A 24,770-nucleotide genomic window follows, 5' to 3' on the forward strand; every position below is an offset into this window, starting at 1 on the left:
CTGTTTGTAGGAAACTCAATAGCTACTAGGGATGGGCACAGACTGGAACTCTGGTGCAAACATCTCCCTTGAACTTTGCAAAAGTTCAGATTTTGGTCTGGCTCCAAATGTCTTAGTTTGAGCCCTATTTCTTCTATTGATGTAAACTAGAACTCCAGATCCAAATATCCCTGGATGTGGAAATGCTTGGATTCTGATCTGGAAGTCTTCTCCTGGGTCCTTTTTTGGTAGGGACTGAGGGGCAGAGCCTCCGCTGGTGTGAAAGTGTCATAGGTCCATCGAAGTCCCAGGACGATGACAATCTACATCAGCTGAAGACCTGCCCCTGAGTTTTCTAACAGCCCTGTTACACAGCAGCTTTTATGTGGAAAAGGAAATTAAGAGTCTATACAATGTTCCAGAACTAGCTAAACAATGGCTAGGGACCCACTTTCCCTAGCCAGACCTTGTGTCATGATAGAGGCTAGGACATTCACTCAAACTACTGGCCAAAGCTAAGCCTGGAGTAAATCCATTACTCTGTTGGTGATAACCTACAGTGCTGTTGCCTGATATTGTTTATTTTCAGTCTGGTAATTTTTATGTCAAAATCCAGTTTTTCTTCTCACAGGATGTGTGCGGAGTCATGGTGCAAACTCATTATTTTCCCTTTCTTTCCCCTAGGCTGGTATAGATGGAGAGAGTATTGGGAACTGTCCTTTTTCACAGCGTCTCTTCATGATCCTCTGGCTCAAAGGGGTTGTGTTTAACGTCACCACAGTTGACCTGAAAAGGTAACAAGTTATTGGTTAATTTATTTGAAAACCTTCACAATGGCCCAGAGTTTGCTCTTTATTTGAAACACACCCTCCCTCTCATTGGCTTCAGTGGGCTTTGCATCAGGCACATAGTGCCAAAGACACACGACAGAGCAATTGAGATTCAGTTTCTTGATTATTTGTAGAAAAAATATTTTGTGTATTAAATAGGACTCTTTCAAAATACTTTGAATATTGAATGAAATAAGTGGGTGCAAGTGACTGGTTTCCTGAGCTGGAATTGCTGTGATAATAAATATCTGGTGATAATGTGAATTTTCCTTTTCTCTCTGCAGAAAGCCAGCTGATCTACACAATTTGGCCCCTGGGACCCACCCGCCATTCTTGACTTTTAATGGAGAGGTCAAGACAGACATCAACAAAATCGAGGAGTTCCTGGAGGAGATGCTTGCACCTCCAAAGTAACAAATTGTGCTTTATTGTCAGGGTTTGTTAGGAATGGAGGAAGATGTTCTATCTGGAGCTTATAAAAAGCTCCCAGTCCTGCAACTGGAGTAGTCTTTACCCATAGAACAGTCCAGCTGACTTCAGTGGGTCTGCTTGCATGTGTAAAGGCTGCTTGTATGATTAATACTTGCAAGATGTTTTCTCCTCACACAGAGCACAACACTGAACAAAGCCTTGGTGAGACCCAAACTGGAATAGTGTGTCCGTTTGTGGTGTCCACATTTTAAAAAAGAATGTTGAAAATTTGGATTGGATGTAGAGAAGAGAATGATTTAAAGGCTGGAGAAAATGCCTTATAGTGAGAGACTAAGGGAGTTCAATATGTTTAATTTAGCAAAAAAGAAGATTGAGAGGTGACTTGTTTACAATATCTAAATATCTTCATAGCAAGAAAATACCAGGTACTAAAAGGATTTATAATCTAGGGGTGAAAGGCAGACAAGAAATTAAAGCCAGACAAATTCAAGTTAGAAATAAGGCACAAATATTTAACAGTGAGGGTGTTTAATCATTGGAACACGCTACCAAGAGTAGTGGTAAATTCCCCATCTCTTAATGTCTTCATATCAAGACTGAATGCCTTTCTGGGAGATCTGCTTTAGCCAAACCCAAATTATTGGTCTCAAAACAGGCGTAACTGGGTGAAATTCTTTGGCCTGTGCTATACAGGAGGTCATATTAATGATCTAATGATCCCTTCTGGCATCAAGTTCTACGAATCTGAAAAATGTCTAGGTGCATTATATGGTGTTTTCACCTTCTATTGAATCATCAGCTGTTGGCCAGTGATGGAGGCAGGAGATAAGATATGCTAGAACATTTTAGAGCCCTATCCAAGACCCACTGAAATCAATGAGTGTCCTTATGTTGACATCAGTGGGCTTTGGATCAAGCCCTTAATCTGCTCTGATCTTTCAAATCAATATGTTCCTTTGCCCCAGATGTCTCTTTAAAAAAACCCCACACAGAATCAAACCTCCACACTCGTCCACCTTCGTTATACTAACACTCCTTGCTGTTACATTCTAGGCTATATTTTCAGCACCGGGAATTAAGCACAGGTCTGCCATTGATAATAGAGGGAGTTTACTGCCAAACTCCCTCACAGCCTGCTAGAAATCTACGCCTCTTTCTGATTTAAGGCCACTGTACCTTAGCTGCTGGTCACATTAAGCGCTTGTCATAAAACCATCACCGTGTAACTTTCCAAATGCCGGGCTCCCCAGGACAGCAGTATTATTAAGAGGGTTTTGTCAAACTGTCATGCTGAGATAAATGACAGCGTTAATTACAGTTCTGGGAACAGGGATATTTTCCCTCCTCTTTCTCTAAACAGCATTTGTGATTATCAATATATTGCTGTAACAATAGAACATTATTTTCCAGACGGCTCCTCTCCTTTTCAGGTACCCCAAGTTGGCTGCTGTACATCGTGAATCAAACACTGCAGGGATAGATATCTTCTCCAAATTCTCTGCGTACATAAAAAACACCAAGCAGCAGGACAATGCCGGTGAGTAGGGTACACTACCAACTCTTTCATTTAAAAAATGAAGCACATTGTCATTCATATATTTCATGTCATTGGCATATTCTAAGATATGCCCAAGTGGAGTAAGGTATTATTGCCAATCAGTTTGGGCCAGTGAATTTAAAGGAGTTACTCCAAATTTGCACCAGTCTAATGAAGATCAGGAGCTGCTCCCAAGTGTCTCAGGATTGTGTTTCGTTGGCACAGCTGGTTTGCTGTCGTAGCCTGCACAATAGTGACATCTTATTTAAAAATTAATTAGAAGAAGGGAGTGATCTGATTTGGCTTCTTAGCCTGTGTTATTGCAGACAAGACGCTCCAGTCCTCCCCTTTAAAGCACTCATACAGAAGTGTCAAAAATAAATAAATGCTTCTTAGTACCTCTATGACATGCACAGTTAGAGCTAAAGCTGTCCCCTCAGCTCAGTGCAGCTACACTTCTCCTCTCCCACCAGAGAGCCAGATTTTCAGCTGGTGTCAATTGGTCTATACCACTTATCCCCAAACGTCTCAGGATCACGACCCCCCTTACCCCTATTCGCACCTCTTACCCTGAGCCAGGGCCAGGACTGGGGTCATGGCTTGGAGGGGGATGTGGAAAGGGGTAAGGGCGCCGAGGCTGGGGCCACAGCTGCAGGTGGGGGCGGGGCTGGGAGTGGAGACCTAGTCAGGGGCTGAGGCCCGCAGCCGGGGGTCGAGGCCAGCAGCTGGGCCCCAGGCGCATGGCCAGGAGTGGAGCCCCAAGCGTGGGGCCAGCAGCCGGGGCCGGGGCGGGGGCCAGGAGCAGAGCTGGGTGGCACTTCCTCCCTGCCTCCCATGCGGGCTGGCCCAGGCCTCAGCCACACCCCTGAACGTTCCTCTGTGCCCCCTGAGGGGGCACACCCCACACTTTGGGAACCTCTGATCTATACCAATTTACACCTGCTGAGGATCTGTCAGAGTGTTTTCAATCACTCTTCAGGTTGCACCTTACCTGAGAACGTAAAGTCTGCTGGGCAAGTTCTGTGTTTTCTATTTGTGTTAAGCACCACATACATGTATTGCTGATCAGATGAGAAGGTTAATCTTGTGGTTCGATTCGAGAGATAAGATCGGGTCCCTGCTCTGCCACAGACTCCCTGTGTGACCTTGTAGTGAGAGTACATTGTGATGGCACCTCCCCCCCCCACAAGCCTAACGAGTGTCCCTGCTTATAGGCAGTGCCAATTAAGTGCACCTGCAAACCATGCTCTACCTGGAGAAGGGGAACTTAGAAAGGTGAAGCTGGCCACAGAGTGAGGAGGTGGGGAAGGAAGTTTGCCCAAGAAGAGAGGCTGCTAGACAGCTCAGAAGCCATGGAAGCCTAGCCCAGCCCAAAACAGTGGCTAGCCTCCCCTCCCCCACCCTTATTTAGGGCAGACAACCACTGCAGCCCGGAGAAGAGCTCTGGCTGTCTGCTCTCTGTCAGTGATCTGTAACTGGACTGAGGAGCAGAGCTAGGGACTGGAGATGGTGAGCTTGCGCAGGAGTGAGGGCTCCAGAGGGTACCCAGAGGTAAAAGACATAAAGAGACAACAGCCGAGCCCAGGCTGAGAGCCGGACGATGACATACGTCTACACTGCAGAATTATGAATGCTGATTTGAATGAGCCTCTGCATTAACAGCAGCTTAATGGCAGGTCAAGAATGTGAATTTAAAGGTAGGCGCATCGTATAGATTCCTTTAATGGTAGAAGGCTACTGACAGGAAGCAGAGTAAATGATGACAGCACCACAGTATCAAGTTATCGGCTCTTTCTGATGGTTCTGTTTCCTATCAGTTGATATGTCTTCTTAAAAAACACCCAAAACAAGCCAAAAATGGAGGGGGAAAAGTTATAGGGACTGATCCTAATCTCATTTGTGCTATATTTAAACCAGTGTAACTGCACTGAAGCCAGTGGATGTAGTCTTATTTACAACAGTATAAGTGAAATCAGCATTAGGCCCCGGTCCTTAGGCCACCATGAGTTGAAACCATCCCTGCAGTCACACAGAGCAGCCCAGGGGCTTCTCTAAATTACAGTGGCTGCAGCATCCTACAAGGACAGAGTGCTGTGTTTCCAGCTCCCATTTAACACCTCTAACATGCCCGGCACATGGAAGTGGGGATGGGTGGTATAGAGCTGGCTATTAACATCTCTGTGCAATGTGAGCGCTCCCCTGGGACAGCAAATCCAGGACATCCCCGTTTTAGGGCCACTTTGCGATCCCTGAACAGCACAAAAGCGGCTCGATTAGAGGCTGAGGATTGAGGCCCAGATTTCAGTGGGCATTAGGTGACTAAATACCTTTGAGTAGCCAGGCTAGAGCCCTTAAGGTCACAGCACATCCCTGATGAGTCGTGTTTTATTTCTTATCATTTCAGTCTTGTCTTAGGAAAAAGTGAAATCAGGGAGGTATGCCCTCCTCTGCCTACCCCTGACAGTCAGCTTAGTTGTGAAACCTCTCTTTGTCACACACATACCTCTGCCCCACCCACCCCCTGTAAGCGCAAGGTCCACCAGCGAAACCCCAGGTCTAGAGGTGGCAGGTATACTAGGCCAGGAGACGCTGAGCCTCCCCAGTGCAGCCACTGCAACCTGCCGCTGGATGCCTGAGCAATGGTGGCCCCGCCTGTTCTCCGTCTCTTCCCGTCCCTGCTCTGCCCCTTCCCTGATGTCCCCAGTGTCCACCGCTGCCTGGCTGAGTCCCTCCTCTCCACCCCCCTTCCCCTACAAGGCCCCCACTGCCCTACATCCCTCCTCTCCTCCATCCCCCTCCCCCACAAGGTGCCCCCCTGCCCACTCCATCCCTTGTCTCCTCCCCCATCCTCTCTTGCAAGGTCCCCCACCCTGCCCGCCATATCCCTCCTCTCCCCCTCCTCTCCTGCAAGGTGCCCCCGCCCACCGTATCTGTCCTCTCCCCCCTCCTCCCCTGCAAGGTGCCCCTGCTTACCATATCCCTCCTCTTCTCCCCACTCCTCCCCTCCCCCCACCCACTGTATCTCTGCAGGTAGTGGGGGCCTCACGGGGGAGGGGGTTGGAAGAGAGGAGGGATGCAGGGAGTGGCAGGCAGCGGAGGCCTCGTGGGGGAGGCAGGAAGGAGAAGAGGGATGTGAGGAGCTGCAAGTGACGGGGGCCTCACAGGGGATGAGGGTGGAGGAGAGGAGGGATGTGGGGAGCGGCTGGTGGGGGGGCTTGGCAGGGGCGGGGATGGAGGAGAGGAGGGATGCAGGGAGCAGCAGGTGGCAGGGGCTTGGCAGGGAGGGGGTTGGAGGAGAGGAGGGATGCAGGGAGCGGCAGGGGTCTCGCGGGAGATGGGGGTGGAGGAGAGGAGGGATGCAGAGAGCGGCAGGGGCCTCGCGGGAGATGGGGGTGGAGCGGTGGAGGGATGCAGGGAGCGGCAGGTGGCGGGGGCCTCCCGGGGGAGGGGGTTGGAAGAGAGGAGGGATGCAGGGAGCGGCAGGGGTCTCGCGGGAGAGGGGGTTGGAGGAGAGGAGGGATGCGGGGAGCGGCAGGCGGCGGGGCCTCCCGGGGGAGGGGGTTGGAAGAGAGGAGGGATGCAGGGAGCGGCAGGGGCCTCGCGGGAGATGGGGGTGGAGTGGTGGAGGGACGCAGGGAATGGCAGGTGGCGGGGCCTCGCAGGGGAGGGGTTTGGAAGAGAGGAGGGACGCAGGGAGCGGCGGGGGCCTTGCGGGAGATGGGGGTGGAGGAGAGGAGGGATGCAGGGAGCGGCAGGCGGTGGGGCCTCGCGGGGGAGGGGGTTGGAGGAGAGGAGGGATGCAGGGAGCGGCAGGCGGCGGGAGCTAGGTTCCCCCAGGGGAAGCTTCATCTGCTGCCCATGTCCTGGTCTCCTTTATCTCTTGGAGCTAGCCCTCTTAGCCTGTACCTGCACTGGACTCCAGCTACTGGGAGCACCAACAGTCAGCATGGTAGCAGACCCACCTACCTTGCCTATTATCTACCTCCTGCCTGATCCAGTCCCAAAGATCATAGAGCCAAACGTCAGGAGATCCATGGGCTGCAGGCACTCCCATGCTGAGAGATATTTGAATTTGTTTTAGGCTCCAGCCACTATTTTAATCCTTAAACCTAATAACACATTCCTCAGTAACCATTTACTGCTGCACAGATTAATTAGTTGACTTTTGCAAGGTGCTTTCGTAGTGGAAAGTGCTTCATAAGTACTAAGAATTATTACTACAAACAGGAGAATTGTCCCATCTCCTACCTCCACATTAGTGGGTGAAATTGCTAGAGAAACAGTTTGTCTGTTATGCATTTATAATGCATGGCCGTTGTCTCAAGTTAATCATGTGTACTTTCCAGGATTGGGTAGATTAGCCAAGATATCAGTATTATAGAACCCATCAGACATTCGCAAACTTCGGAAAATGTCCAACGCTAGTGAAGGTGTAGTCATAACTCCGTCTGTCCCCTATCTACAGAAGAGCTTCAATATGGGCCTGATCTATGCCCATTGAGGCTTTCCACTGGCTTCAGTGGGCTTCAGGGGGTGGGGGGGAAGGAATAGTTCAGTGGTTGGAGCATTGGCCCCCCTAAACCCAGGGTTGTGAGCTCAATCCTTGAGGGGGCCATTTAGGGATTTGGGGCAAAAATCTGTCTGGGGATTGGTCCTGCTTTGAGCAGGGGGTTGGACTAGATGACCTCCTGAGGTCCCTTCCAACCCTGATAGTCTATGATTCTATGGATCAGGCACTTATCTACACTGATGACTAGGAGATCCAGTGCAGATGATCACAATTTGTGAGTAGATGAACACGCAGTAAAAATATACTCAAACAACTCCAGGGTATTACATCACACAATAGGACTTGTTTGTTCAGTTTGGCCAAAGATAGGTCCAAATCAAATACTAAGAACCCCAACTCACCAAACTTTGGGGGGTAGGGGGGATTAATACTTCCCTAACTGGAGTGTGTGAGGATAAATTCACTAATGTATGTGAACTCAGGAACTGAAGTTTTGCAGCAGCAGCCTCTCTCTAATTGGGACAAGTGTGGTTTCATTTTAATTATTTATGATCACTCTCCTTAGCAGGCTGGTAAATGTTCTGTAGTATGTTTAGCAAAGGTAACAAGATATTAGTAAAGTGAGCTCACACTACAGCCTGTGACTATTATATCTTTCTTGAGAAGTGGGGTGAAGTGGTTGGGTTTTTCTAATGGGATTTATGGGGTATAAGATTCTTGAAGTGAGGATTAATGAATCCTACTGTGTTCCCAAGATAAATCAAAGCAGAGGGGTCTGCATATTGGGCCTCGCAACAGCTTCAACAGTCATTTACAGGGGAACTAGCTCCTGGTAATGTGTGATATTTCTAAAAGTAAGATGAGAAGAAGTTGGTGGTGAAAGAGTCTGCTGGCTTGAAGTAGCTGAGGCAGCTGATTTTTTTTCCCCCTTGGAGTTTAACTGGTACAGAGAAGTTTCTATGGAAACCAAGAGATGCAGTTGCTTGCCCTAATGTCTCTGGCAGTAAATGAACACAGTCATTGCTTACATTTGTCCGTTTGGTTTAAGGTTTATGGTGCACTCTGCTGGTAAATGGGTGAATATATAAAGCAGCAAGCTTTACTATTGATTAGAGGAGGTGGGCAAATTTTATCTAGAACTGTTTTCAATCAAAAAATCCAATTTTGTCAAAAACTGGAGCATGTTGTAGGGACATGGGAATGACATTTTCAGTGGAAAAAAGTCGAAATGTTTCACGTTGACAGTGTCAAAACGTTTTGTTTCTATGGTGTCATTTCAATTTCATTTTGGCTTTTATATTGCATTAAAATATTAATTTTAATATTACATATTATATTTATTATGTATGAAATATATACATGTATTTAATATTTAATATTTTAATATAATATAAAAGTTTAAATGAAATGTATCAAAATGATACTATTAAAACAAGTGTTGTAGTTTTGTTCTTCTCAGACAAGCATCGGAACCTTAATTCATAACTCTGCCGGGCACTAAAAACTATGGACTTAACAGGACACTGGTTTGATGGCCCATTACAACAATTTGTAACACTCCCTGCTGCCTACTAAGGGCTTGCCTACACTTAAAACACTATAGCACAGCTGCACCGCTGTAGCACTTCTGTGTAGATACTACCTACACCAACAGGCGGGGTTCTTCTCTCAGCATAGGTAATCCACCTCCCTGAAAGCTAGGTCTACATCGGGAGTTAGGCTGGCATAGCTATGGCCTGGTACACTACATGGTTAGGTCGATGTAAACTGCCTTGTGTTGACCTAGCTGTGGAAATGTTTTCACTTAAATTTGGCTTCTGCTGTTATAACTGCCTCTCTGTGCGGTTTTAGTAACACCACCTCCCTGAGCTGCACAGAGTCACAGTTGATGTAATTAGGTCGACACAGTGTAAGGGTACGTCCAGACTACCTGGCGTATCGGCGGGTAGCGATCAATTTATCGGGGATCGATATATCGCGTCTCGAGACACGATATATCGATCCCCGAACGCACTCCCCGTCGACTCTGGAACTCCACCAGAGCGAGCGGCGGTAGCGGAGTCGATGGGGGAGCCGCGGCCATCGATCCCGCGCCATGAGGATGGGAGGTAAGTCAGAATAAGATACGTCGACTTCAGCTACGGTATTTCCATAGCTGAAGTTGCGTATCTTACATCGACACCCCCCGTAGCGTAGACCAGGCCTAAGTGTAGACACTGCTTTGCTTATGTGGACTGTTACTGGATTTCAGGAGACATCCCACAATGCCCCACACTGACAATACAATCGATACAAGCGCTCCTGGTGAGGCCATGCACCACTGACACAAGGAGCTAAATATGCATGCACACAAGCAATTTTATAACTGCTGTGGCTGTGTGCTAACATAAATTAGATCGACATAATTTTGTAGTGTAGACATGGCCTATATCTCTCAGGGGTGTGGAAATTTCACCCTCCCTGAGAGACAAAGCTATACCAATGTAGGTTCCCAGTGTAGACCAGCCCTAACCCTCCATTGTTGTACAACTGCAGAAGTGTTAATTGTCCATTTCATTTTAAGTGGTCTCCTACAACATGTGTGATCCTCTTATACCTCACAGTTTGTCCCACTTTGTATTTAGTTTGGGCACTGGTTACCTTCTCCAGGCCTGAAGAGCTCTGTGGAGCTCGAAAGCTTGTCCTCTCCAGCAACAGAAGCTTGTCCAATAAAAGATCTAATCCATCTGGTCTAGCTCACTGTTGAAACAAAACGTTTCAATGGTACCAAATTGACGTTTTTCAGAATTTTCAATTTGTGGGAAATTTTTGCCTTTTCATTCCTATTTGGAACTATTTTTTTTAAATGTTGGAATTTTCTGTAGAGTGGAGGTTTTAGTTCCCAATCAGCTCTAGTATCAATTCACTTTGAGTCCGAGGATCATTTGAAATAATTATAAACAAAGTGCTTTAATGTTAACAGAGAAAACATAATTTTTACTGGATCCATGCAGTGGTTCATTGAGCACATCCATTGACTTTTGTGCCTGGCACAGAAGCAGGTGATAACCTTCGGGTGTAGCTCTGTGTGGCAAGATGTTATAGATCATGATTCATTTGCTTACCAGATGTATTTGGCAGCAAGGCTGCCCTGATTTAATAGTTCTCTGAATTTCCGATCCCTTTTTTTCCCTTCTTTGTTTTGCTAACTTTGCTGTCTTTTAATATAAAAATGTTGAAAGGGTTGGAACAGGCTGGCTAGGGCGGTAAGCCCAGAAGCAAACATACTTGTGCCATATCAAAGTTCCACCACTTTTAAGCATCTTGAAAGGAAAGGAATTGATTCCAGATTCTCAGGATGTGGCAAGCTGTGTTTAAAGAAAGTGTGCGTATTTATTATTTCAAGCCCGTTCAGTTACAAGGGACTTGATTCCTTCCACCCCCCACATCACCCAATAATTTCCTAACAGGCTTCCCTAAAGGAGTGGTCCTCACAGCACAGGAATAGTCCCACTTCCTGCTTGGATAGTGTGACTAGATTGTTCTGTCCTCTGACCTTTTTCACGAGACGCCACTGCTGTGGTTAAAATCATGAACATTTAATCCCCTGCACAGCTGATGCCAGAGACAGAAATCCTAGGAAGAGCGCAATGAGTGTGATCTTCACATTAGTTTCACAGAGAGACAAGTTGGGTGAGGTAATAGCTTCTTTGGACCAACTTCTGTTGATGAGAGAGACAAGCTTTCAAACTTACACAGAGCTCTTCTTCTCTTTAGCCTTAGTTACTTGAGGTTTCCTGCCTCCCTTGAGAGCAGATTCTTTTAATTGCCACATATGTACCACAAGCCCTGGTCTAAGCATAGGACTGAAAGCCAGGATCTCATGAGTTCTAACATTGGCTCCTTCTGTGACGTAGAGCAAATCACTTAAGCTTTATAAAACAAGGATAGCAGTAGCTATTTACCTACTCATTGGAGTATCAGGAGGATTAATTATCTGAAACACTGTGCATATGTTCAGCATTATGATTATTATTTTTGCTTGTCTATATTGCTTATGAAAGGGACGATGTGTAATAACCACCCAATTGCAGTTAGTTCTTCCTAAAATGGTGTGCTCTTTGGCTCATAGAATGAGCCCTTTGATTTCATTCATGAGTTTAAAAAGTTGTTCTTGAATTGAGTTCTTAGGGGGCACTAGATCCTGTGTGGGTGGGCGCATTCATTAGCGGAACGAGAGGATGTTTTACTGTACTGCTCTTCACTAGGATCTGAGCTGGGAGACCACCAACGTGATTTAATTCGGTGGAATTTCCAGCCGTCTGACCAGAGGATTCCACTGGTCTGGTTTGGATTTAGATCAAGGGCCCAAAAATAAAAGAGCATTAAATCATTAATTTACATGTGATTAAATGCCATTCACCTCCTTCGGCAGCTACATCACACTTTGCGGTTAAGCATGTGAGGTGAGAAACATCTCTCTCTCTCTTTATGTGCTATATATATATATGTCTATAATATATATGCGCACACATGCACAGGGCCTGACTCTCCTCTGACCTACATTGGTTTTATGCTAGTTTAATTCCACTGCCTTCTATGGAGTTACTCCAGGTGAGAGCAGTGTGAGCCCCACAGTGAATATACATGCACAGTATGAACACTGTGTCTGTGTGTTCTGATCCTTTCTAGAGGCCATCACGTACCTCCGTAAATAAACAGAAAAACATCAGTTCACTTCAAAAGGAATTTATGCCACACAGAAAGGTTACAGAAGTGATGAGACTGTGAGGCAGATTCTCTCTTGAATCCAAGCGATGCCAGGTGCCAGAGAGGATAGGGGTCATTATCGAGATGATTACAGCTCCCTGATTCTTCAGACCAGTCTGCATTAACCCTGGCTCCAGCTCAACCGTGAGTTAGAGCAGCCTATGTCCTGCTCTACCTTCCAACAGCTGAGGATCAGCATAGCAAAGTGGAACTCTCTCCCCTGCAACATCCCCTCCACATGGGTGAGGGGCAGCTGGTCACAAGTCAGCTCCAACTGAGCATTCCCCCCCACCAGCTATTTACTACCAAAATCTGGCTTCTTTGCAGCTTAGGAGCAGCCCAAAGGAGCTGAATCGTCATTGCAAATCTGGCCCTAATGCTGGATGTCTTCATGAAACATATCATGAAATCATTAGAGTCTATAAAAATGCCTTTACCCAGACTAGCTATGTATAAACAGAGGAGAGTTCCAGTATGTATCATACATACAGACCATACGTAGAAGATGAAGAACTATAGGCCCCATATAGTCTCTTCAGACACCTTGGGTCCCGGATATTGTTTTATACACAAACAATAGGTAGTGGTGACAGCAGTAGTATAAATCACAGAACCATGGGATAAATATAACCCAGCAAATTGTTGCACAATTTGTCATGCACCTTTGACCCCTCTCACCTGTGCTCTGCACGCTAAGGGCTTGATCCTGCACTCACTGGAATCAATGGCAAAGCTCCTACTGACTTTAATGGTGCCAGGACCAGGGCGTAAAGGCCTGGAGGATGGGGCCAGGGGCTGGTCTTGGGCACCCCAGCCCCACGTCCAGGGCAAGTGGAGGGTCCGGGACCCCCCACAGCGATCCAGGTTTCCTGGGTGGCTCTGGCTGAGCGGAGAAGAGGAGGAGCAGGGGGTGGGGGCGCAGTGGAAAAGGAGGGGCAAGGGTGCGGCCACAGAGCGGGCAGGGCTCCTCCATGTGTCCTGCTTTTACCTTTTGAAAAGGTGATCGCCTGGCTGGCAGACACTTCTTTTCTTTAACAAAGGCATTGTTTCCCCTGTGAGCTTGAATATTCCTCCAGATCCTGCTGCTGGTTGAACCGGGATGCTTTATTCTCTTTCCCTGCTGAGCTCCCTTGCTCACACACAGGCGTGGTAGAGCATCTGGAACTGGAGTAGATCAATCTGGTGGCAGCAGTCCTGGGAGAAATTATGCACCTAGCTGCTGAAATGGAAGGCCTAAATTGCATTGTTATTTAAAATTCAGTTTTAAGCATCATTACCTCAGTGACCCCTTCCCTTCCCTGCTGGCCCTTGCTATAAGCAGTAAGACATACACGGAGGCCTTCTCTCTGGATTGTGAGATTGTTACCAGTATCATGGGCCAGATTCTGATCTCATTAACGCCACTTTCACACTGGGGTAACTCCATTGACTTTGATGCAGTCAGAATCAAGTCCTCTATATAGTTGTAATGGATATGGATTTGTGGGAAATTATGGCCCCGATTCAGGAAATTTTGCTTAAGCACATGTCTAAATTTAAGTACATGAGTAGCCCTGTTGACTCCAGGAGGATTACTTACAGCCTTAAATGTAGCCACATACTTCATACCTTCCTGAATATGTTGTTATAGGGCAGAATGTCTAATGACATAGAATTTTGTGACCTAATCCTGCTCTCTTAGAAGTCAGTGTGAAAAACTCCTATTGACTTCAATGGGAGCAGGAATGGGCCATAATATTTTTTTCCCAAAAAACATTTTTGGCTATTATCCTCATGCAAATTGTCTTTGTAGAAGAACTGGGGGGAAATGAATAAACATAACTGGAAAACAATGTTGCCATTCCCATGATTTTATCTGGTCTTGCAATATTTGGTGTTTTCCTTAAAAATGCACTCCTGGAGGCAAGTGATTACATGAGAATCCCAGATTTTTTTTTTTTAAACGGTAAATTTTTAGTCCTCCTGGTTGCAGAGAAAAGCTTGGCATGAGAACCGCAAAGTCTCAAAAACAAAGAGGCAAAGGAAAAGAACACAAAGTTTATTATTTTAAGATCTCATGGTTTTTAAGTAAGATTTTGGGGATCTTTTTTTGAGATGGGGTGACGAGAACGGCACACAGTATTCAAGGTGTAGGCGTACGATGGATTTATATAGTGGCATTATGATAGTTTCTGTCTTATTATCTTTTCCCGTTGGGATTATGTATTCCAATGTACATTACTTTGCACTTATCAACATTCAGTTTCATCTGCCATTTTGTTGCCCAGTCACTCAGTTTTTGAGATCTCTTTGTAACTCTTCAGAGTCTGCCTTGTACTTAACAATCTTGGGTAATTTTTTATTGTCTGCAAATTTTGCCATCTTACTGTTTACTCCTTTTCCCAAATCATTTCTGAATATGTGAACAGCACTAGTCCCAGTACAAACCCCAGAGGGACTCCACTATTTACCTCTCTCCAGTCTGAAAACTGATCATTTATTTCTACCCTTTGTTTCCTATCTTTTAACCAGTTACTGATCCATGAGAGGACTTTCCCTTTTATTCCATGATTTTGCTTTATTTTACTTAAGAGCTTTAGGAGCAGGACCTTGTTAAAGGCTTTCTAAAAGTCCAAGTACACAATATCCACTGGATCACCCTTGTCCACATGTTTATTGACACCCTCAACAAATTCTAGCAGATTGGTGAGGTACAATTTCCCTTTACAAAAGCCATGTGACTCTTCCTCAAAAAATCGTGATCATCTATGTGTCTGACAATTCTATTTATAGTTTCAACCAATTTGCCTGGTACTGAAGTTAGGCTTACTGGCCTGTAATTGCTAGGATGGCTTCTGGAGCCTTTTTAAAATATTGGTGTGACATTAGCTATCTTCCAGTCATCTGGCACTGATTTAAATGACAGGTTATATCATTTATCACATATATCACAATTTCAAATTTGCATTCCTTTGGAACTCTTGGGTGAATACCATCTGGTCCTGGTGACTTATTACTGTTTAATTTTTCAATTTGTTCTAAAACTCCTTTATTGACACCTCAGTCTGGGACAGTTGTTCAGATTTGTCACCCAAAAAGAATGGGTCAGGTTTGGGAATCTCCCTCATATCCTCTGCAGTGAAGACCGATGCAAAGAATTCATTTAGTTTCTTCACAATGGCATTATCTTCCTTGAGTGATTCTTAAGCACCTCAGTCCTCCAGTGACCCCACTGTTTATTTGGCAGGCTTCCTGCTTCTGATGTACTTAAAAACAATTGCTGTTACTTTTTGAGTCTTTGGCTAGTTGCTCTTCAAATTCTTTTTTGGCCTGCCTAATTATACTTTTACACTTGACTTGCCAGTTTATGCTCCTTACTATTTTCTTCCATAGGATTTAAGTTGCAATTTTTAAAGGATGCCTTTTTGCCTCTAACCGCTTCTTTTACTTGGTTGTTTAGCCATGATGGCACTTTTTGGTCATCTTACTATCTTCTAAAATTTGGGGTATACTTTAATTTCAGCCTCTATTATTGTGGTTTTTTAAAAGTTTCCATGAAGCTTGCAGGTATTTCATTTTTGTGACTGTACCTTTTAATTTCTGTTTAACTAACTTCCTCATTTTTCTGTAGTTCCCCTTTCGGGAGTTAAATGCTACTGTGGCATTTGGCTCTATGCTCCCATATTCCCAATGCCTTAGGCAGCTTTAAAATCTCAGTCTAAAGTTCTCCTAGCAGAGATAAGGCATCTAGATTGATGTATTTTACTTACATATAGTTACATAGTGCCAGTCACCTTTACAGACAGTCTAAAAAAATGATGATTGCCTTGACAGCTTGCAGCCTAAATAGCAGTACAATGTCTAGGCCTGATTCTCTTCCTTTCATCTTCTGCTGCCCCCATCCCTGCAAGCCAGGAGTAAATCTGAACACCATAGAGTTACATTAGCATAGCAATTGGTGCAAGAGGCGAATCAGGCCCTTTTATGTCTATGTAGATGTAATATTATTCTGAATATGATCATATAGTAATCAATTTCTGCCTATTGTGCCAATTTCTGCTGTCAGCTGCACCACTGTATGGGTGGAGTAACTTGGTTTAAATCAGTGGTGTGCATCTGGATTTACACTGGTGTAAATGAGAGCAGAATTTGCCCATTGTGTGCACAGTAGAAAGAGAAACTTACATACAAGGAGCAATTTTCTTTGCTTAAATACTAGAACACAAGGGGTCCCCACAGCACCGTGACTGAAAGTTAGGCTGTGCACTTACACATTTTCTCCTGTTTTCCCCAGTATGTTTCTGCACTTAGTGCTGCTTTGTTGGTTCCAGTAGCATCTCTTGTTGTTTGATAAGTAAACAACACAGCATAGTCTGAGTAAACACATAGCAACCTAAATAGGGAGGCTGGAGTGAAAATCTTGCATTATGAATAAATTCTGTGGTTTTATTACATTCAGGCCCGCATTCTTCTTTCACTACACTGGGGCAAATCAGGAGTCACTCCACTGAAATAAATGTAGTAACACCAGGATTAAACTAGTGCCAGTGAGGTCAGAATCAGGCTCTTGGGGAAGTGGTCCTGGAAGGGATGCATCTGTTTTTCCCTGCAGAGTGTAGATGTTTTGTGAAATACAAGTTAGCAGTTGTTTTACCTGGAGCAGCTACAGAACGGCGGTTTTACCTTTTGCCATCTCCTGGCCTTAAAACAAGTGCCAAACCATTGGAAGTGAACCCTTTTTAATCCATTCTTTAACTGCTTTCCAAGTCCTGTTTCCTCTGTTCAAAACAACCCTCTCTGTATATATTCCTGATGCTGTCTTCATATAGGTCCTGTAGGACCATTTGATTATGTGTGTTTTACTCCTCCATTGTAATCCAGAGTAAGGACAAGTGAGCTAGGGATAAACTTGAATCTTCAGCCCAAAACTGGAACTGAATCAAATGTAAAGCTTTATGGAGACTTGAAAAAATTCACCAATCTTTCTTTTAAACGAATTTCAAATGCATCGGTGCTACCTGGTTTTATCTAGGAATAAACCCAAAATACTGTGATAAAGCCTGTTTTTGTGATATCCAGCCTGGCTGAAAGTGGGAAATCTCACAAAAGAGTCTAATATTCCCAGATTTCCAGATTCAGATACATTGAAATAAATTTCAAGGAAGCAGCCAAACTTTTTAATCCTTCTCTGACCCAAGCCTTTTATGGCTGGCTCCTCACTGCTCCTGACAACACAGACCCCAGTAGTAGAGACCCCGAGCTGAAAGTCCAAGGAGAGGAGATTGCAAAGTCACCTATGGGGGTTCAGCACAGCTGAAAAAGGGGGCTGCCATCTATCTTAGATACGATATTGCCCCCATTATCAGAGCATCTCACAGTCCATAATGTATTTAGTTTCACAACACACCTGGGAGGCAGGGCAGTGCTATTAGCCTCATTTTACAGATGGACAACAGAGGCACAGAAAAACTATGTGACTTGCCCAAGGTCATGCAGAAAAGCCTGTAGAAGAGCTGGGAATTGAACATTGGTCTCCCAAGACTCAGAGGCTCCTCACCCCTGGACCAGCCTTCTTCTGACTAAGGGCATTCTGGGCAGTCAGGGGAGGTGAAGTTTCCGCCCCGTCCTTCCACACTATCCACCAGCAGGGCTGCTATGCAGTGCTTGGAAACTGACACAGTTTTGCCAAAGTGGCCCCAAGCCTTTGGAGAGTACGTCTGGCCGTATCATCCTCATTGGCCTGTGACTGTGGAGCAAGCGGCAACATAGGGATGTAGGGTAACATTTTCAAAAGTGCTGAAGTGACTTAGGCCCATTGACTTCTAATGAAATGCAGCCTTGTAAGTACCTAAATCACTTGAAAAATGGGACATCGGCTCCAAAATCACGTTGGTGCTTTTCAAAAATTGTACCTTAAATATAATGAATGGCTTCATTAGGCACTGGAGACAGGAAGTGGGGACTGGTACTAAGGCACATGCAGGAGAGAGAAAGAGAGTGCCTAGAAGAGAGAGCTCAGGAAAAGGGGATAGCATAGAAGAGAAAAAGAGACTTTAGCTGATGATATGCCTGTACTGTGATTGCAGCTCATGTAGACATATCTGAGCCAGCTTTATTCTCGCTGACTTGGGTACCTGAGCAATGACGCCACGACAGTCTGAGGTCCAGCGCCCACTAGCCACCCAAGTAATTACCCAGCATTCTGGGTGGGCTGGTGCAGCACATGCTGAAACACATGCTGTCATGGTTTCACCGCTCCAGTACCCACGCTAGCTACATTAAAGCTAGCTCAGGTATGTCTACACAAGTTGCAATCACATCCTGTGATTGCAGTGTAGACATATCCTAAGAAGCAAAGCAAATCAGGGCAAGATGCCTACCCCAGAATCAGCACAAGTGGCATAAATCACATGCATTGTAATTAAAGATATATAGAAACAATAGGAAGAAAGAAAAGGAACTCTTTTTTTAAAAAAGTGGAAGGCAAAATTATCCTCTGTGTATTACAGCAAAGGGCACATTGCAGTCTTAGTGAATCCATTTGTTAAAGGGTTAATCTAGCCAGTTAAAGGTTATAATACAGAGCTTAAGCCTGTTTGGAAGAGTGAGTGGGAGAGAGGGAATTGACAATACGGATCCCTGGTCTTTAATCAGGCTGTTTGATTAGTAGAATTATATTATTTTCTTACCTTAAATTGCTGGTTCTAAGTTGTTTTTCCTCTCCCGCCAGAAAACAGTATTGGATCTCTTCTAATATCAAACACCATGAATATGGAAGTGATCAAGGAAGGTGGTTTATTTTCTTAAAGGAAAAATAAATCTCAGGTTGTTTGTGTGAGACTGCGAATATTTATGTGCTGTTCCCGCTTTTCCCTCATTGCATATTTCATCGAGTTAATTTGCGTGTGTTGTGGGATAAATCTTAATGGGAAGGAGGGGGGTCGAAAAGAGCAATAAAAAGAAAAAGCATCAATCAGTTACCCAGGGTAGCTGTGGCAAGCACAACTCATTTTGTACACAGATCATAGTTTGTTAAACTCGCCTGGGCTTGACAATTAAGGAACCTGCAGTTCTGCCAGGGTCATTCTGGGGTGGTTTCACATGACAAATACAAAGGAATTCACATTGTTTTGTTTTGACATCTTAGAAGTGTTGTTGTCTCTGTGGTTTCAATGATATTCTCTCATAGAAAGAGCCACATATACCTCGGCCTTGATACCTCACGTTGTAATAAATACTAATTTAAGTCCTGATCCTGCAGTCAGATCCGCAAAAGCTTAAGAACATGAAAATGGCCCTACTGGGTCAGACCAAAGGTCCATCTAGCCCAATATCCTGTCTTCTGACAGTGACCAGTGCCAAGTGCCCCAGAGGAAATGAACAGAATAGGTAATCATCAAGTGATCCATCCCTTCACCCATTCCCAGCTTCTGGCAAACAGAGGCTAGGGACAGCATCCCTGCCCATCCTGGCTAATAGCCATTGATGGACCTATCCTCCATGAACTTATCTAGTTCTTTTTTAAACCCTGTTATAGATTTGGCCTTCAACATCCTCTGGCAAGTAGTTCCACAGGTTGACTGTGTGTTATGTGAAAAAATACTTCATTTTGTTTGTTTTAAACCTGCTGCCTATTAATTTCATTTGGTGACCCCTAGTTTGCGTGTTGTGAGAAGGAGTAAATAACACTTCTTTATATACTTTCTCCACACCAGTCATGATTTTATAGACCTCTATTATATCCCCCCTTAGTCATCTCTTTTCCAAGCTGAAAAGTCCCAGTCTTATTAATCTCTCCTCACATGGAAGCCATTCCATACCTCTCATAATTTTTGTTGCCCTTTTCTGAACCTTTTCCTATTCCAATATATCTTTTTTGAGATGGGGCCTCATCTGTATGCAGTATTCAAGATGTGGGCCTACCATGGATTTATACAGAGGCAATATGATACTTTCTGTCTTATTATCTACCCCTTTCTTAACGATTCCCAACATTCTGATCACCTTTTTGACTGCCACTGCACATTGAGTGGATGTTTTCAGAGAACTATCCACAATGACTCCAAGATCTCTTTCTTAAGTGGTAACAGCTAATTTAGACCCCATCATTTTATATGTATAGTTGGGATTATGTTTTCCAATGTGCATTACTTTGCATTTATCAACGCTGAATTTCATCTGCCATGTTGTTGCCCAATCACCCAGTTTTGAGGGATCCTTTTGTAGCTCCTCGCAGTCTTCCTGGGAGTTAACTAGCTTGAGTAGCTTTTGTATCACCTGCAAATTTTGCCATCTCACTGATTACACCTTTGAAGATTGATGAATATATTGAATAAGACTGGTTCCAGTGCAGAATTCTGGTGGACACCACTATTTACCTCTCTCCATTCTGAAAACTGACCATCTATTCCAACCCTTTGTTTCCTATCTTCTTACCAGTTACCAATCCATGAGAGGTCCTTCCCTCTAATCCCATGACAGCTTACTTTGCTTAAAAGCCCTAAGTGCAGGACCTTGTTAAAGGCTTTCTGAAAATCTAAGTACACTGTATCCACTGGATCCCTCTTGTCCACATGCCTGTTGACCCCCTCAAAGAATTCTAGTAGATTGGTGAGGCATGATTTCCCTTTACAAAAACCATGTTGACTTTTCCCCAAAAAATTAAGTTCATCTATGTGTCTGACAATTTTGTTATTTACTATAGTTTCAACCAGTTTGGCGAGTACTGAAGTCAGCCTTACTGATCTGTAATTGCCGGGATTATCTCTGGAGCCCTGTAGATTGGCGCTTAAATTCTTTGTCTTCCTGATTGTTTCTCTTAGGTCCAGCCTCGAGTGCTCCCTTATCAATGTTATAAAACTTCCTATCAATAATGCAGAACCATCATCATCATTTATTCATTTCTTAAGTCCCTGTTATCAAGTATAAAAAAGAGCCAGATTTTCCTCTTCCTGTTTCTGGTGCAAAGCTGAAGTAAATCAATGGAGCTGCTACGGATTTATGTTGGTGTAACTGAGATTAGAGAAGGTGACAAACAAAATAGCATGAAAACTGAATTTCAGCAGTTCATTAAGGAAAAAAAGGGAGTCTTGAATTTAGATAGAAAAAATAGCAGCTGAAGCTCTCTGGAGCCTCCCATAGGAAGGGCTCCATGAGATGGAGGTGCAAAGTGTGCAAAAATCACTATTTTCTATCAATCTTTTCTCGGTTAAACTGGTGTAAATATGGAGTAAATTTGTTGATATTGTGGAGTTACTCCAGATTTATGCCTGGGTATCTCACAGCAGAATTTTTCCAATTACTGTTAACTTTTATTACAATCTTTATAATTCTGTGCATGTCAGGATTTGTTAATCTCATTGTTCAACACCGAGTAACCTTATCCTGCATGCAGGATATCATTGTAAATTTGGTATCATCAGCTAAACTGAACCTCGCCCTGTGTATTTGGCAGATGGTAATACATGCATTAAATATTCTGTGGTTTCTCTGAGGTCGTAAAGTGTTATTTCTCTGGCTTCTAAGTGCTGTTAGACAAAGTTGTGAAAAACTGTAAAGGGGTGGAACAGGAAAACTGCAAAGAATAGTGTGAAATTTTTTGCCGATCTCTTTTTGTATGATTGGCTGGATGAGGTGGCGTTCAGCGATCAATCAACGCTTAACACACTAGCAAAAGCTCTGCTTTCTTCTGTGTCTGGTGCTCCGGTTCCAACTGGCTGTGCATACCAACAAGAGCGTCACAGCACCCCACCCAGACTCTCTGTCTGGAAAGCTTAGCTTTTAAAGGTATAGTCCCTAATGCCATAGATGACACTGCAGGACCAGAAGTGGAGTAAAATGTTCCTAGCTGGGTATGCTGTCCAGCATGAGGCACTGGGAAATAAAGGAGGTGGTGTCACCGTGTATTTTATAACTGATTTCTGATGCAAGTAAACTTGGAACCTGTAGTTAGCTTGAATAGGTCACTCACTGTGTAGGCGCTGTGATCCCCAATGCTGATTGTGCTTGGTGTTTTCATTGTCCATGCATATGCTTTATCTCAGTTGACCCAGGTTTCTGTACTTGCCACGATAACCATGGGAATGAATTCCATTCACAGAGCTGTCCACACTCTGGATCTGGTGTCTGGATTTGGATCTGGATGTCTGGGAGGCAGTGATCGGGGGGAACATTTTCAAAAGCAACTAAGTGATGTTGGAGCCTAAGTCCCATTTTCAAAAGGGACTCAGGCACTTAAAACCCTCAATCCCATTGACTTTCAAGGAGACAGGCTTCTAAGGGGCAGATTTTCAAAGGTATTTAGATACTTCATGATGCAGATATGCACCAAGAGAATTAGATACATAGGCAGTTTTGAAAATCTCACCTGGTGCCATTTGCATCTTTAGGCACCTAAATCCTTTAAAATCTGGTCCTAAGTGCATTACTTCTGAAAATAAAACTTTGGCCCCTAATTCTCTTAGGAGCTTTTGAAAAATTTAACCCAGGTCTTTATCATGGACTGACCATTATCTCAGTCACTTTGAGATTGGGGCAGTTCTCTCCTGTTGGAATAACAGATCTGGCTTGATGGTCCACAATTGAATTATCATGAAACTAAGGCTTAGAGAGGCTAATTCACTTGCCCAAGGTCACACAACAAGTTATGGTCACAATTCGCACACTAGGATATGTATTGCTCCCCCATTGATTTTACTGGGATCCTGCAAGGACCAAATAGAGCCCCTGAATTAGAACACAGATCTACTGATGCCCACTACTGTGGTTATTCTACTAGGCAAATGCCTTCTAAGTATGAAGAGGTTAAAACGCCCTGGAGAATTCACATACATGTTATTTTCTACTCTCACCAACAGGCATCACTCCAGCCATTGTTTCTGAGAGAGCCCTAAGACACATTGATATAGTGATAGCAGCAAGAGAAATGAATGCGTTCCAGAAAAGAACCACATTAAAAACACCTTGTCTTTGCCCTGTCTTTATAAACACACCTATCTGACTCTGTAGTCTAGCATACAACGCACTTAATGCATTTTCCCAGTGTTGTGCAATACCTTCTTCTCATATTGGAAATATAAAACAGATGATCTAGCAAAACCAAAGATTTTATTGGGTTGTCAGGGGATACGAGAGAATGCTCGCTGTTAAGCCAGTTTTCAAAAATCCAAGTGAGCTAAATTGAGTTAAATCGGAATAATTCAATTCCATTGTCTCCAAATGAGTTCACTATAAGAGAATATTATCTGGTGCTGACCGGGAGAAAGAAAACTTTCTGTTCAACAGGTGTTATGGGTCAAAACAAAAAGAGATTGCAAAATATTTCCATTGTTGCCACATGAGGGTATATTAAACGGCATGTCCTTATTACCTTTCAATATGAGCTGTGTAGCAGAACACAGCTGCAGGCGATTACAGACAATAATGCCAGAATCTGACAGTAGAATGTCAGTGTCAAAATTAAATTTGGGAGATTAAATAAGGGATGGCAACACTTTTGTTTTATAGATGGCAACACTTCAGTCATTTTAGAGTCTTTGCTTTCAGACATGAAATTCTAATCTTCTCTAACATGTTTGCTGGGGGCGGGAGGGTTCAGTTGGGATTCTAGTTTCTCAGTCCTAACAATAAGGTCATGATGATTCTTCACTGTGTCTGAGCGTGGCAGCAACAAAGCGCTAGTGTGGTTCCTTGATCCGTGGCTAGCAGACCCGGGTGGAAGTGAGAGCAACAGGCAGCCTACTTTAACTTCCACCACTGGCATAAGGTCTGTAATGGATATTATGCCAGTGGAAGATCAGGCATAGTGATGCTCTCCTCCATCCTGAATGCCTTTGAAACACATCATCTCTGCCCTCATGCCAGGGATGGAGGTGTGGCTGATGCCAGAGGTGATAGAGTCACTTGTGTCAGCATTCTGCTCGTGGAGTTCCCCATGTCAAGGTGAATTCTTCAGCTGTTTTAAGGCCACTTTTACTCCTGGGGGAATTCTGCACCATTGCGCATATGCAGAATTTATATCCCTTGCAGATTTCTTCATTTCCCCACAGAAAAATTACTTTCTGGTGGGGAAACAAAGGGAAGCCACAAGAGTGGTCATTCGACCCTCCCCAGCAGAATGTTTGGGGTGCCCAAGGCAGCTGGCAGAGAGGTAAATCTCTGTGGGGGAGGAGGTGGGACTGGGGAAGACCCGGCTGGTGGCTTCTACCCTGCGCCAGACTCAGCTGCTAGTCTCAGCTGAGATGAGGAGGATGGGACTTCCTCTTCCCCTGCACGGGATCCAAGGCTGTGTCAGACCCACCCCCAGATTTTTCCCCCGGCTGTAGGAAGTGCTACAAACTCCCTCACTGCCCCCCCACCCCCGCACGCTTCCTGCACTCATCGCTTAGCTGCAGCGGGAGGGATCACTGTACAGGGAGCTGCTCCCCCATCCACCAACCCCTGTGCATCCAGACCCCCTCATACCCATCCAGACCCTCCCGCCGAGCCTCAACCCCTGCACCTGGACCACCCCAACAGGCCACCCACACCCAGATCCCCACCTTACTGAGCCTCAACCAGCTGCACCTGGATCCCCACCCCACTGAGCCCCACTCCCCCCACACCCAGAGCTTCCGCACTGATCCCCACCACACGCAGATCCCCCTGCTGAGTTCTATCCTCCCCACACCCAGAGATACCCCCACTGAGCCCCAACCACCTTCACCTGGACCTCCCTGCAGAGTCCCATTACCTTTGCCCCCAGAACCCTCCAACA

The 24,770-nt window shown here is 44.7% G+C and overlaps 1 protein-coding gene across 7 annotated transcripts in view; it reads left to right on the forward strand.

The window, feature by feature from the left end:
* CLIC5 (chloride intracellular channel 5) overlaps nucleotides 1-24,770 on the forward strand; it is a 111,899-nt gene that overhangs the window by 77,095 nt on the left and 10,034 nt on the right. For all 7 annotated transcript variants that reach the window (XR_005597138.1, XM_039532875.1, XM_039532876.1 and 4 more), the window contains 3 exons: nucleotides 664-773; nucleotides 1,094-1,219; nucleotides 2,672-2,778. Coding sequence is in view for 6 of the 7 variants with exons in the window: in XM_039532875.1 (XP_039388809.1) it covers nucleotides 664-773; nucleotides 1,094-1,219; nucleotides 2,672-2,778 (343 nt within the window). In the remaining variant the exon portion in view is untranslated. The remainder of the gene's footprint in view (nucleotides 1-663; nucleotides 774-1,093; nucleotides 1,220-2,671; nucleotides 2,779-24,770) is intronic.

This window comes from Mauremys reevesii, linkage group 3, assembly GCF_016161935.1.
Source record: "Mauremys reevesii isolate NIE-2019 linkage group 3, ASM1616193v1, whole genome shotgun sequence".
Classification (NCBI taxonomy): Eukaryota; Metazoa; Chordata; order Testudines; family Geoemydidae; genus Mauremys; species Mauremys reevesii.